The following is a 15,244-nucleotide window of genomic DNA, read 5'->3' on the forward strand; positions in this document are numbered from 1 at the left end:
CTGCCCCTGGGACAGTTTTTTTTGTGCCAGCAGGGAACCCTGTTCAACAATGATAACCTACAGATCAATCTCCTTATCGAAAACAAATGCAAACTTCAACAAAACACTTGCAAGCCTAAATAAAAGACACATTCACAATGATCAACATGATCAAGTTGGTTTCCTTCCAGAGATGACAAGATGGTTCAACATATATTAATCCACAAGTGCAATCCATCACATGAATAAACTCAGAGCTAGAGAAGTCATATGATCATCTCCACAAATATGAAAATGACAAAATGACATCTCTTCATGATAAAATCAAGCATCTTATTATGGATGAGAGAAGGGCTCACAGGGGACTGTTGCCAGAGGTGGGAGTGGTTTTTCTTCAGTGGTGTAGCCACTGGTAAGTTGTTTGTGCTCCAGTACATAAACCAGATGGGGAAACTGAGGCACTGAGGAAGCAGTGTCCCACCAGAGCCACTTAGCTGGTCAGAAGCAGAGTCAAGGAAACAGTCGCAGAACTCTCCTAACACCATGGGTAGTAAGAATAGGCCAGCTCAAACCTGCAAGGGCCTGTCAGGAAGCTCCCACTGACTTTCAGTAAAGGGACTGTGCCTTAGCATCTGAAGGACCATGTAGCCCCATACCCCACTCCCCTTAGAACCTTCAAGTGCAAGTCTGAGTCCCATGGGCATGCATACCCATCTGTGGTTTGGGAAAGATGTGTCATCTGACTTTCACTGAGTGTTGGCCCTGGACCAGGCTCTGTACTGAGGACTCAGGGACACAGCGTTGAAGATAAAAGGGAGTCTGAGAAAAATGAATTGGCTCAAGCACATACCTGTAGACAGGAGGACTCAGATCTGAAGCCACGGTTTGCCAAAGCAGATGTGCGCTTTTAAGCCTCTGGCAGGCTGCCACCCTCTCTCCAAGGGAGAGGTGCCTCTTGCTCTTACAACTCTCTCACACACTCTGCCTTCCCCCTCTCTCTCCCCCTACCTTTCCTCTCCCTCCCTCTCTCCTCTCTCTCCTTCTATCTCTCACCCTCACCCACCCTCAGTCTCTCGCAGCCTTACCTTCCTGGCTATGCGTGGGTTCTCCGGGTTGTCCTTCACAGAAACTGTCAGTCTGTACTCTGGGATGCGCTCTCGGTCCAGGGGTCGGTTGACAGTGACAATCCCTGTCTGGGATGTGCCTGGCTGGTTAGATGAGCTGGCAACTCCCTGCATCCCCCAGAAGTCCACGCTCTGCCCACAGTTCATAGGTGGCTGGGAGTACCTTCCCCAAAGTGCCTAGCAGATAAGGGCCACAGGAGGGCACGAGGATCTTTCCAGGGTAAGGGTAGGTCAGTGATACCAAGTTCTTGACATCCACAAAGAGGGGACCTTCCAAGGACCCTGGGTGTCAACAATCTACACACTCTCCAAAAGGCCAGGAAAGAAATTCAGGTGAACGGTGAACTGGCTCAAGTAATTACAGTTTAGGGTTTACGTGTGCCCAGAAGCTGCCTTTGGGGGTGGGTGGGTTGAGGGTGGTGGCTGATGGACACCAGAAAACAGCTGTTCAACAAAGCCAAAGGGGGTTGCTGTCTTGGACTGGGTTCCTGTATTGTGCACCACACTTCACTTCAGCAGTGCTGGTGGACACAGGAGACCCTCCCTGGTGCCCGTGAACACAGCTACAACCAAATGACCGCCTTGTTGACAAAGCTGAGGCCAATTCAGTTTCTGATGCCTCCTCCCTTGAGCTGTTTAATGAATGCTGGTGGGCGCCTCTGCTGGCTGGAATTCCCACAACCTGTTCTGGCTCTAAGAGTTGACTTTTGTTTTTGTTTTGTTTGCTTGATTTTTGAGACAGGGTTTCTCTGTGTTGCTTTGAAGCATGTTCTGGAACTAGCTCTTGTAGACCAGACTGGTCTCAAACTCACAGAGATCTGCCTGCCTCTGCCCCGAGTGCTGGAATTAAAGGTGTGCGCCACCACAGTCTGCCTTGAATTGAGTTATTTTGAGCAGATTTTTCATTATACTTTGTTGCCTTATTTAGGCAGGGTTTCTTATGGCATAGACTGACTTCAAACTCAAATGGAGCAAGGATGACCCTGAACTCCTAATCTCCTTGCTGCTATTCCCCAGGTGCTAGGATTATAGATGCAACACCGCACCAAGTTGAGGCTTGCTTTTTGAGCCAGGGTTCTTATGAATCCCAGACTAGCCTTGAACTCCCAGCAATCCTCCTGCTCAGCCTGGCAAAGCTGGCCAGGATTTGGGTGTGCACTACCACCACTCATGGCTTCCCTCTTCACTTTAGAACTATGGCTGCTCCAGCTCTGGGGTCTGGAACCCCGAACTCCTCCATGGGCCTTTTGTAGGAAGTACTTGGAGACCCTGGGCAGGTCCCGACCCTACCGTGGCATTGATGAAGAAGGCCCGCTCTCGGTTGCCGGCAGTGATGTTGAAGGTGAGGAGGGCATTGCAGCCGCTGTCGGCATCGCTGGCCAGGATGTGGGCCACAAAGCTCGAGACAGGGCTGTTCTCGCTGATGGTGACGTTCATGGGAAGGTTCAGCAGCACCGGGTCATTGTCATTGATGTCCAGCACACGGATTCCCACCAGCATCTGGGGGAGGGAAGAGTCAGGGGTGGAGTGGCAGCAGAGGAGGAGGGGACAGAGACAGAGGAAAGGTAGCAAAGACATTGAGAGGAAGGTTGTGGAGGGAGGGAAAGATGGAGGAAGAAACAGTCAAGCAGAAAGGGAGAAGAATGTACACAGTGTCAGGTTGGGATCAGGGCCAGAGGTCTAACAGGAAAAACAATCTCTTGAGAGGGGATAAGAGGGGAGAATCCTGGAGAGCCAAGGTCCCCAAGACTAAGGCATCTCTGGTTTCGTGGGACCAAGGGTGACAGTTTGCGGGCATTCAGTGTACAACAATGGATGCCATGGAGCTGGGCCAGACTCACCGTGGAGCTGAGAGGCGGTACCCCTCTGTCTCGGGCACAGATGGTCAGGTTGTAAAAGGCAATGGTCTCCCGGTCTAGCTCTACATCCTTTCGGACCCTCAGCACACCCTCCACGGGAGAAATCACGAACTCCCCTGGGAGCCACCAGAACAGGCCTGCATTAGCTGGTTCCGACGGAGAGCCCCCTTCCTCCAGCCAGCCTTCCTCATGAATGCCAGAGCCAGCTGAGGTATGCGCCCTCCTGGGGCCCCATATGGGCATAATGGGAGCGTGGCCCTGATACCACATGTGTATGTAATTCCTGACCAATTAGCTTCCCTCCCGGGCCTCGAGCTGGTCAGAGGGTGACCCAGGTGTGATAGTTATGTTAAAAAGCAGGGGTGGGATGTCTTTGTTTTTCTCTGTTTTGAGGCAAAGTTTCATGGAGTCCAGGCTGACCCTGAACTCCTGACCCTTATGCCTTGACATCCCAAGTGCTGGGATTCCGGGAATGTGCCACCACCTCTGGCTTACGGGGCTTCCATCCTACGCAACACACTCTTCCTGGCTTCTTGTGGTCAGAAACTCACAAGGGTATTATTATTATTTGGAAACTGTGTTCTAGACAGGTTAGAAAAAAGAAGCCCAAGGTGAGCTGTAATGGCGTCTGGAGGCTGAGGTCATGCCTGGGCTGTGTCACAGTAGAACGTCACGCAAGTGTCTAGGTGGGCTGACACACGGGGACCAAAGAAAAGCACGGTGACCTGTCCTTTGCTTTATGCAAATAACATCATTGGTATTGCAGAGCTGGCTCTTCCTAGAAATCTCTTTCCTTCTGCTACAGGTTTTTGTTCTGTGACCACACTTCCTCCCTTGGGGTAGGGACATAGCTGAGAAGTTGGAGCACCTGCCACACAAGCATGAGGACCAGAGTTCGGGTCCTCAGAAACCCCTTGCATGGCCAGGAGGCCGTGTTGTCCCACGGGCAATTCCAGCTTCAGAAGGCAGAGACAGGAGGGCCCCCAGCACAGGCTGGCCAGCATATTGGCAAGTTCTGGGTTTTATTGACAGAGCCTGCCTCAATGAATAAGGTCGTAGACGGCTGGAGGCTGATTCCTGGCATCGCCTTCAGGCCCCTGCATGCGTGTGCACACGTGCACACGTACACACACCCACGCACTAGAGAGGGAAAAACCCTCCCTCCCAGTTCCTTTGTCTCTGAGTTCTTTGTCTGGTGGAGATAAGGACCTGGAATCACCCTGGGCTGAGACGACAGCCTGCTTGTCTCTAGTCTCCCCAGCCTCCACTGCTAGCAACTATGACTTCCCAGGTAGGAAGTTTGTGAGAAGGGAATGCATTGGGCCCTCTCTCTGCCATAAAGGAGGGCTGCTGCTCTGAGCTCTATGTAGCAGGTTGGTAGGATGAGGGGCCCTGGTTAGCCCCTGTCTGGAGCCCCCAGCTGGAACTCAGGGAGATCTTCCAGGCTTGTGGTAATGCCATTTTTAACCCTGAAGTTCAGATCTGGACCCAGCTGAGGGGCCAGGTCCTAGTGTCTAAAGCAGGAACTCAGAGCCGCAGATTCTGGCCTACCCTGTGGCTTATGCTCTTTAAAGAATGAAGCTAGGAGGCAGATAACAGTGTTCTCTGTGCTTCCAGCGTGGCAACGACAGAACTGAGGTTTGAGTCTGCTAGGACTCGGCGGCTTTCTGGATAACACACCTCAGGACTAGAAGTTTGAGAGAGAGTGGGGTGGGGGGACAGGGATGTGAGGATTGAAGGGAGCCAGTGGAGGAAGTGGGCGCCTCTGTGGAAATGGAGAAGGGGCTGGGGCTCTGGCGAGAACCTGAGGAATGGGTCATTTCACCTCTGTACATGCTTCCAGGAACTGAGCTGGGGAGAAAACCATTCCCCTTCCTTTTGCCTTTTCCTTGAAGCAGGGTCTCATGCTATAACCCAGGTTTACCTGGAATTGGTGGCAACCCCCTGCCTCAGTGCTGTAATACAGGTATGACCCACCACTCAGCCTTTTCTCTTCCTCTCGGCACTTGGGGCTCAGGCCCACATAGAGATCACAGCTTGGTAAAGATAGAGGCCTAAGCATTCTGGTGGCTTTTTTTTTTTTTTTTTTTTTGGCCTATCTCTTACGACCCAGGGCACTGACACCTGAGCTCTGCCACCCGTCCCAGCTTCTGCCACAACAGCCCCGATGCCCACCTACAGCTGGGATTTCCCACCAGCTCTTCCACTCCCAGGCTCCCTACGCTCCCTGGCTCCACTCCTGCCTAATGCTGAGGAAGCTGTAGAAGCAGGATTTCCTGTGCTCTTGGCTCCAAGATCTCCAAAGAATGGGGATTCCCTTTCTTGGGGTTTCCCAGCCCTGTTGACACCCTGCTATGTGCTGGCAAATGGCTTCCCTTCACACTGGCAAAGGCAGGGGAGATCTGATCACCCTGGAAGGCTTGGGGGAGCAGACCTGGAGTAGTAGTGGGAGTCTGGCTAGACTCCCCCAGTTAGATATTAGTCTCCTCAGCAACTAGCCCTGGCCAGAACTCCTGACACACCCCTCCTCCTCAATCTCGCACACTGGGAGACAGGAGGCCACAACCTTCTGCCCAGTTGTGTCTGGGCTACAGCCTGATTCTTCCCAATTCTTGCCTTGATTGTCCCATCTGGAAAATGGGCTCCCAGATAGGCATCCTCTCGGGTTGGGCTGGCAACAAAGTAACTCTTAACATAGGAGGGGGATCCTGAAAGGGAGGTCCAATGTTCTCTGGGGGACTGAGATCTTGTAAGGAAGATAGAGAGGTGGGCAAGGCCTCCTAGGATGGCTTTGTCAGAAGGGCTGAGAGGTCTCAAGGGGGAGGAAGGGTTGGTGGTCAAAGCTCAAGTAGGGATGGCATGTTTCCTAATTTTTTCCCCCAAGAATTGCTGAGGATTGCAAGTGCAAAGGTCCTGAGGTCTGAGCATCTCTGGTAGGCTCAAGGAACTGCAAAAAGACTGTGTCTAGTGGGAGTCCGAGTAAGAGAACAGGGGGAGGAGATGCTTTCTGTATGGCTTTGAGGACCACTGGAAGGACCTGGCACTTCCTGAGTGAGGCAGACACCCCGGGGCCTTTGAGAATGGGAGGGACAGGACTTGACAACGGTCTTAAGGAGTTCACCATGGTTCCTATACCTAGGACATTTCGGAGTGAAAGCGGGGAGGTCAGTTGAGAGCCGAGCCACAAACATGTGGGCTAGAGATTGGGTAGGTGACCAGGGGTGGGGAGCAGGCCCTGCAGGCTCAGGCAGCAGTGACCTTTGTGCTGAGTGGCCTGGGTGTGCCCCTTTATCTGTTGTCGGGACACAGGCTTGAGCTGGAGTCTGTCTACTTTTCAGTTTCCAAGATGAGTCCTGGGGGGTGGGGTGGGATGGAGGGAGGGAGAGAGAGATAGAGATAGAGAGAGCACCTGAGTCAAGTCATGTCCCTCCCTTAAAGCACCATAGCATCTACCTCATTCTGTAAATACCAAGTCGTCAAGATGGCATCATTTCTTTCTCCTCCTCTTCTTGCTCAAGTTCACACCAGACACAGGGCCTTTTTACAATTCCATCATCCTACCAGGCAATCTTGGACCTCAGGGCCTTTGGGCTGGATGTTCTCTCTGAATGTCTATTCCCCACCTGCCCACTTGGCTCGTTTCTCTTCTGTGTCTCCTGGCATGTGACCAGCACATAGTAGGGCCTTATGAATAGTCCTGGAATGCTCCACTAGAAAGCAGGATATTTTTACAAATATTTGATATCTGCTTTGGGTCTTAAGAATGGGGAGTCTGGCACCCCATGAGGGTGACTAGTGACTGCTACAGTCTCTGCCTCTTCCTCACCATGGTGAGGCCCCCTCCTTCCATGGGGGTTTTTGTTTTGTTTTGTTTTTTGATTGATTACCTGAGCCCCTGAAATTCGTGTTCTAGCTAACAAAATGTCTTGAGAGAAAGTGTTCTTTCAGGCTCCAGCCTCTGAGCCAGGTTGGCAGTCATGATAGCTGTGTAGGCCTTTTGGTTTTTATGGTTTGGGTTTTTTTGATTTTAAAGACAGCTTCTCACAGAGTAACCTTGGCTGGTCTTGAACTCACAGAGATCCACTTGCCTCTACTTCCTGAATGCTGGAATTAAAAGCATGGGTCACCATGCCTAGCTGTGTAAGCTTTTGTTGGGTGACAGAGGTAGGTATTCAGAGGAGCCCAGTGCTCCCTGAATGTATTACCCTGGATCCTGGGGTCCCGAGGTACATGTGGCAAGGAGGCTTGCCTTCCTCCACCTGGCTGTTTCCCTAGAGAGAGCTAGGACTCTCCAAGGCTACCAGCCTGTGTCCCACATGCCACGGCATTCTCCTCATAGCCCTGTGACAAAGGCATGTGGAGCTGAGGCCCAGAGAGGGAAGGTCACACGGTGGTTGGTGGACTCCCTCACCCCAGCCCTGAGCAGATGAAGGAAGGTCATGCCCGCCCCACTGCCCAGCATAGGCTCCACTTACCCAGAGGGTCTCCATCCACAACACTGTACTCCACCTGCCCATTGGGACCTGAGTCCCGGTCGTGGGCCAGGAATGTCCACACTCTGGGCCCTGGCTGGCCCTCAGTGACATCAAATGGCCCTTCATAGTCTCGAGGGAAAGTGGGCACGTTGTCATTGATGTCATTCACATTCACAAGCACCTGAAACAGCAAGCAGCTTAGCCAGGATTGGCCCCAGATGCCTGGGGAACCTCAGCAACTGTACCATCTGGTACCCATGACCATGGGCTAAGGTGGTTGCTGTATAGTGTCACAGGGTGGGAGGGCAGCTAAGCCGTGCATGTGTGGGCACCAATTCAAGTCAGCACATAGCTTTGTGTATGTGTGTGGTGGTTCTGGGAATCGAACTTACGACCTTGCACATGATAGGCAAGTACTCTACCACTGACTTTCACCCCAGGCCTTTTTTGGGGGAGGCACAGTGTCTTTCTACATAGCCTGAGCTGGTCTTGAACTTGTACTTCTCCTATCTCTATATGTATCTTTATGAGCATGACCGATTGATACCACCACCATGGTCTATACTCTGGGCATCTCACGTGGTTCCATTTGCTCCCCCTGTATCCTGAACCACAGTTTTCATTCATGAGGAAACAGAAGCTCAGGGAGGTTAAGAGATTTGTCCAGGTTCACAAAGCCAGGAAGTGGAAGAGCAGGGACCTGAGTCACTCACTATTAGTTGGACCAGAAGGCATGCTTTTCCCATAAGGGGGGCGGGGCACGCAGGTGTTTTCACTCATGTGCTAGACACAGTCACAGAGAAGCTAAGTGACTACCTCACAGTAACACAGCAACTCTGGACAGGCTGCTGAGCTGGTCAGGAGCCCATGCATTCAGGCACTTCCTCCCAATGGGCATTTCTCCTCCTTCCCCTTCTGCCATGGAGCCCCCTGGGTCCTCTCTGTTCTCCCTCATCTCCACATTGGGGATGTACTTCACCTACATACCGTGGTAGTGGAGGTGAGGCGGTGGGACAAGATGGGACACTGGTCTGTGGCAGTGACAATCAGGGTGTAGCGGCCATGACTGATCTCATAGTCTAGCTCCTTGGCAGCAGTAATGACACCCTGGGGACACAAGAAGTACAAGGCGAGGGGTGATGAGCGATGGCCCTGGACCACTCTAGATTATACCAAATAAACCCTGACATCCTAGCCACAATTGCTGTGCCTGTGACAGACAGCATTAATCAATCACAGCACGACTGAAGGCAGATAGGCATATGCCATATGACATCACCAAGATTCCCACCAAGCCCCGGAGAGATTTTGCAATCTCCTGGACCCCACCCACAGCTGCTGACCGTGTGCCTGTTGATCCGGAAGGTATTGATGATGTTGCCTCCTACGATGGCATAGGTGACTGTGCCATTTGGCCCCTCATCCAGGTCCAGTGCCTGGATGGTGATAAGGCTGGCGTTGACTGTATCCGGGCCCTCATCCAGCACCACCTCATACTGTGGCTGCTGGAACACAGGCGCATTATCATTCTCGTCCACGATGGTCACGTACACATGGGTGGTGGCCTGGAGAGAAGAGCATGATCAGGCACCTTGGTTATGGGAGCCAGAGAGGATCAAGGTGGATCCAAATGGTTGTTTGGGTTAAACTCACTCAGTGTGATCCATTATAGGATCCAATATAGGGAAGACAAGAAGAGAGAATGGGTTGGGGAGGAAGTCACAGATAAAGCACAGAGGCTTTGTAAAAACCAACTCAGGTAACTGTTTAGGGCCAGGTTGGCACACATATCAACATTTTCTATGTCTATGTTCATGGCAGACATCACCAATCAATCATGGCACTGCTGAGGCCAGATGCAAGCTTGAAATTCTTGTCAACACAGTGACCCAGTGATTAAAACCAGTATATAGAACTAGGCAGAGTAGCAAACATCTGTAATTCAACACTTGGGAGACAGAGGCAAGAGAATTGCTACAAATTCAAGGCCTGCCTGGCTACCATAGTAAGACTGAGGTCAATCATGGTTACATAGTGATACTTTGTTTCAAAGAAATCAGTTTCCACAAGCCCTCTGGATGTATGGGATGAACTTCAGTAGGCTCCTCAATTTAGAGTATTGTCGGCAATCTTCTTAACCAGATAACAAGAGGCAAGAATGTGAGGTCTTCAGCCCAATATGTAAGTTAAAAAATATCCATTTCTAGTACTTTAAAGAGGTAGGACTTCATGTTTGGGCAATTTCATGGTTAGCATTTGTTGACCTCTAAAAAGCCAAACCCATAGGCTGTAACTTCACTGTAAATTTTGTGGTCCTGTGATTGGCTATCTCTAGCTGATGCTTGGACCATCAGACCATGAATCAGAACTTGGTGGTCAGCACTCATATTGCTGATGGCTGACTCTACACAATCAAAATGGGAAATGCAGAGAGCCTCCCTGTGTGCTTGACTCTTCCTTCTTCTCTACCTTCTACTTGGGATGCTGTTCTTCTGGACCTGCCCGGGACACTTCGCTCTCTGGCTTCTAGAATTGGCCAGTGGGAATTCCTGGCAGAAGACAGGATGGGGGATGAAGGCCAGGTGGGTAGGCTCCTTTGACCCCTCCATTCCTCTTTGTAGTTCCGTCCCCATTGTGTGTCTCCTGCTGGGGACCCTCCAAGCTTTAGTTCTTCTTTTTGTTTTATTTTTTGATTTCTGAGGCAGGGTTTCTCTGTAGCTTTGGAGCCTGTCCTGGACCTAGCTCTTGTAGACCAGGCTGGCCTTGAACTCACAGAGATCTGCCTGCCTCTGCCTCTGAGTGCTGGAATTAAAGGTGTGCGACACCACTGCCTGGCCAAGCTCTAGTTCTTTCTGGGATCTGATGTCATCTCCTTTGTGATAGTTAAGGTTGATCCTTGTCTTAGTAGGGTTTCTGTTACTGCCATTGAACAACAGGGGAGGAAAGAGTTTATTTGGTTTACATTTCCCCATCACAGTCACTAAGGGAAGTCAGGGCAGGAACTTGAGTGTGGCAATATATTTTACTGAAAATACCTCTTGCCTTTAAAGAGACTGAAACTTGGTTGGACCTTGCAGTCAAGTTCATAACCTGCCCTGAGAGCTATGCAGTTAGCCCGCTGTCCTACTGTGCACTCAGCTTCTTTAAGTTTAACTTGCTTTTAAGAGAATCACATAACCAGTCTTACTACGCCTTGGATTGCCCCCATGCCACCATTTTTTACAATCTAAGCTCATGCATGGCTTTACGCTGAAGCTATGTACTCTTCTGTGCCCTGACCCAGAATAGAGCACACATGTATGTGTGTGTTGTGCTGAGTGCTTGCTGAAAGTAGCCAACAGATTAAAAGCAACCTTCTCTCTCTCTCTCTCTCTCTCTCTCTCTCTCTCTCTCTCTCTCTCTCTCACACACACACACACACACACACACACCAGGTAGTCACAGACAAGACACAAGATACACAGGCACAACAGATAGGTACCGGGGCCTGACCAGACACACCAGATACCAGACAGGCCAACAACCACAACTACAGACACAGACAGCCCACAGAGAGAAGTGGGGAATTCAAACTTGGGCTCTCTCTTGGCCAACTTCTTCAAGAGCAAAGCTAGTTTTCATCCCTTAATGTGACAGACACATCTGGCCACTCCCTCTGAGGTTTCTTTAAGCCATGGCCCAATCGGGAACCTGGAGACAGGAACTGAAGCAGAGACCACGGAAGAATGCTGCTTACTGGCTGAGTCAGTTTGCTTTCTTATATAGCCCAGGCCCAAATGGGAGCCCCCCCCCAACCCACCCATAAGATGGGCTCTCCCATACCAATTGTTAATCAAGAAATGGCCCCAATGAGGGTTGGAGAGATGGCTCAGTGGTTAAGAGCACTGTCTGCTCTTCTAAAGGTTCTGAGTTCAATTCCCAGCAACCACATGGTGGTTCGCAATCATCTGTAATGAGATCTAGTGCCCTCTTCTGGCCTACAGGCATGCATACAGGCAGAATACTATATACACAATAAATAGACCACAAAGATTAACAAAAAGAAGAAAAGAAATTGCCCCACATGCTTGCCTACAGGCATCTGACATAGGCGATCCCTCAACTGAGGTTGCCTCTTCCCAGATGATTCTAGCTGTGTCCGGCTGATAGAAAACTAACCAGCTCAATCGTTAATCCAAATCTAGGATCAGCTAAGAGGCAGACTTCTGGGCGTGTCTATGAGTTTCTATATGGGATTGAGATAGTAGAGCCGGCTCTAACTAGGAGCAGCGCCGTTCCATGAGTCGGGGCCCTGGACTGACTAACAAAGAGAAAGAGAGCTGAGCACCAGTGTTCGGTGGATGTGAGCAATGGCCGCAAATGAGCAGCCGTCTTAACCACCTACTGACACAACTTCCCCGTCACGGTGGGCTGTATCCTAGGATGGCCCCAACTGAACCCTTCCTTCCTGGAGTTGCTCCTTACCAGGTTTTTTGTCACAGCCACAAGGACCATCACCAACGCATCCCTCTTCCCCACAGCTCACGCTGTTGATGTCTTCTTGTGGCTGCCGGTCTCTATGTTTGGCTAGTCCCCTTTACAGAGTCCTCCCATTAAACCTTGGGGTCAAGCCTTTCCTGCATATACCACAACTCCTGCAGATACCCTGGCTGAAGCAAGCCGCCATCTCTGGATTGACTATGAGATGTCCCCGCAGATTCCTGGGTTGAAAGCTTAGTCCTCAGCTGACCATACCATTTTTGAAGGTGATAGAAGCTTTGAGAAGTGGGGCCAAGCTGGAGAAAGTGGGCTACTAGGGGGCATGCCCTTGGTGATGATACCTGGTCCCCAGTCCCTTCCTCGCTCTCTGCTTCCTGTCACTACTAGGTGAGAAACCTCTGCCATCGACACCTACCACCATGTTCTGCTTGAGTACATGGGACCAAGCAAATCTGCAGAGGAGCCTCTAAAATACCCAAAGCACAGCATTTCTCCTTTAAATTGTTCTCTCAGAAGGTAGGTGTATGTGTATGTGTGTGTGTGTATGTGTGTGTGTGTGTATACACGCAGGCATATGCATGTTCAAGGGTGTGTGGCAGGAGAGGTCCCCAGTAATTCTCCATCTCAATTAGTTTTTTTAGCACTAAAACTAAATATTTATTCATCAGTTAGTTTTTCAAGACAGGGTTTCCCTGTGTAGCCCTGGCTGTCCTGGAACTCACTCTATAGATCAGGCTGGCCTAGAACTTGGAAGTCCTCCTGCTTTTGCCTTCCGTGTGCTGGGATTAAAGATGTGCACCGCCCCCGCTCTGCAGTGATTTGGGTCTTAATTGAAATATAAGCACTAAATTATCAAAAGTTGGATGAATTTATAAGTGAATTGAACAATACAAAGTAGACACCTTCCAGTCTTTACATGTAGATGTTTAAAACAAAAATGCCTGGTGCTCATCACTGAGTCCATTGCTCAAGCCCCTCCACCTTATTTTTTGAGGCATGGTCTCTCATTCAACCTGGAGGTGGTGGTGCCTTTAATTCCTGTACTCGGGAGGCAGAGGCAGGCGGATCTCTTTGAGTTCAAGGTCAGCCTGGTTTACAAGAGCTAGTTCCAGGACAGGCTCCAAAGCTACAGAGAAACCCTGTTTTACAAAACAAACAATCAAAAAAAAAAAAAAATAAAAACAAAACAAAAAACCTGGTACTCACCAGTTAGGGCAAAGAGCCCCAAGGACCCTCTTGTCTCTGTGTCCCCAGTGCTGGGATTACAAGTACCAGGTGTTTTCTTTTGGGACACCAATCAGCTAATAATGGAGACGCATTAGTTTTGAACGTTTGATCTCAGTTTAGCTCTTTTCTGGCTAGCTCTAGTAACTTAAGCCTGTTTCTCCTTAATGACTGTTTGCCTCGGGGCCTTTTACTTTTTCTTATTTCTTGCTGTCCTTCCCCTGACTCACCGACAGCTGCCTGGCTTCTGGCCCTGGGCATGCTCCTCATTCTCTCCTCTTTTCCTCTTTTCTCCATCTTCCTTCTTCTTTCTCTCCAGCCTAGATTTCTCCTCTTATTTATCCTCTCTGCCCACCAGCCCAACCTACCCTTTCTCCTGCCTTGCTATTGACTGTTCAGATCTTTATTAGACCACAGCACAAACATATTCCTCAGAATAAACAAATGCAACACATCTTTGCCTAGTTAAAGTAATATTCGATAACAAGTATAGGTACAGGCCACCACATCCCACTTTTTAGGGGGGGCCCATCCAGGTCCTCATGCTGTGTGACAAGCACTTTACCAACTGGGCCATCTGCCCAGCCCTCCCTCGGTGATTTTGGTCTCAGCTATACAAAAGTGATGAACGATCATTGGGCGTCACTTTGAAATACGGAGGCTAGAAGAGCTGCAGAGATAGCTGGGTGAGGGGACATGAGCAGGCCACTGCCACGGATACATGGAAGACAGGTGGTATGAACAGGGAAATCGACACAACATAGCTGCAAACAGGGATCCCACCGCCCTGATCCCTGACACTATACTTGTTCTGTCCTCTGTCCTTTAGCCAGGGACCACGAGGAGTTCAACATTCTCCTCGGCACTCACCACAGGTCCCCATCGGTCACATCTATTCAAGCAGTGTCAACATTTAGGTCTGCCACTCAGGTGGCCAAGCAGTAGACAGTCTTTTCATGTCTGTCCTGTCGAAGGGACTCAATCACAGTGGGAAGCTGGGCCTGTGTTGGACAGGCCTGCAATCTCAGATACTTGAGAGGCTCTGATCACAAGTTCAAGACTACCCGGTGCAACTTACTGAGAAGCTGGACGAGAGAGGAAGAAAAGGGTGGTGACCCAGTTTGGCGGCAGAATATTTGCCTAGCATGTGTGAATCCTGGGTTCAATGAATGCCAGCACGAAAATAGGGTGAATATGAGGATCACTGGGAGCTGGAATGCCCTCAGTTGGTAGAATGTATGATTCTCTGTGTCTGACTCAAAAACACAGGGCATGATAGCACATACCTGTAATCCCAGCACTCAGGAGGTAGAGGTAGAAGGATTAGAAGTTCATAGGAAGGTCAAAGCTAGTCTGAGCTCATGAGAATCTATATCTATATATCTATAGAGGGCAGAGGGCGTTGAGTTCTGCACTACTGTAATCCCAGCATGCGATAGGCTGAGGTCGGAGAATCTTGAGGCCAGCCTGAGCTACACAGCAATGCCCTGCCTTAAAAAGCTAAAGCCCTAAAAACCACAAAACCCCAACCCAAACAGAACAACACAAACCAAACAAAAATAAACAACCATGTGTAAACTAAAGCAAAACAGAATGAAGTGAGTTTAAGGATAACTGGACACCAGTGGGCAAAGCCCTGGGGGAAAGAGCCATGGGGCACGCCAACAGATGTGGCTACCCGTCCTGAGTTGGGAAGTTCTGGACTGGTGAATGCCTTGTCACATGCAGGCGCAGGTGTACTAAGGTGTCTCAACTGCAGTGCATACAAGCACAGAGAAGGCCAAGCTCCCTCCCACTTGCTGAACTCATTGTGGACTACATATTTCACTGACTTATCCATCCTTACACCCCCACACCCACCCATTCCTTCCTTCCTTCGACAGCAGGAACTTAACCCTGGGCGTGCTGGAGCCTGTAGAAACAAAGTTCCGGCCTCCAGGCTATGTGAACTGTAAATCTGGCCGGGTTAGACTGGGTTTCATTCCTTAGTGTGCACGGCACACATAATCTCTGAAAAGCACCTAGAGAGACAGTAGAAAGGTCTTTACAGAGGGAAGTGGCTGGTTGGACACTTGCCACGTCTATCTACTTGGAGACACAGTAC

The 15,244-nt window shown here is 50.1% G+C and overlaps 1 protein-coding gene across 1 annotated transcript in view; it reads right to left on the reverse strand.

Moving 5' to 3' along the window:
* LOC130890397 (cadherin-23-like) overlaps nt 1-15,244 on the reverse strand; it is a 54,480-nt gene that overhangs the window by 6,163 nt on the left and 33,073 nt on the right. Inside the window, exons 6-11 of the mRNA XM_057794328.1 lie at nt 8,781-9,002; nt 8,425-8,544; nt 7,438-7,618; nt 2,945-3,078; nt 2,394-2,603; nt 1,065-1,172 (exon numbers count right to left, since the gene is read on the reverse strand). Coding sequence (XP_057650311.1) covers nt 1,065-1,172; nt 2,394-2,603; nt 2,945-3,078; nt 7,438-7,618; nt 8,425-8,544; nt 8,781-9,002 — 975 coding nt within the window. The remainder of the gene's footprint in view (nt 1-1,064; nt 1,173-2,393; nt 2,604-2,944; nt 3,079-7,437; nt 7,619-8,424; nt 8,545-8,780; nt 9,003-15,244) is intronic.

Source organism: Chionomys nivalis, chromosome 19 (genome assembly GCF_950005125.1).
Source record: "Chionomys nivalis chromosome 19, mChiNiv1.1, whole genome shotgun sequence".
Taxonomy (NCBI): domain Eukaryota; kingdom Metazoa; phylum Chordata; class Mammalia; order Rodentia; family Cricetidae; genus Chionomys; species Chionomys nivalis.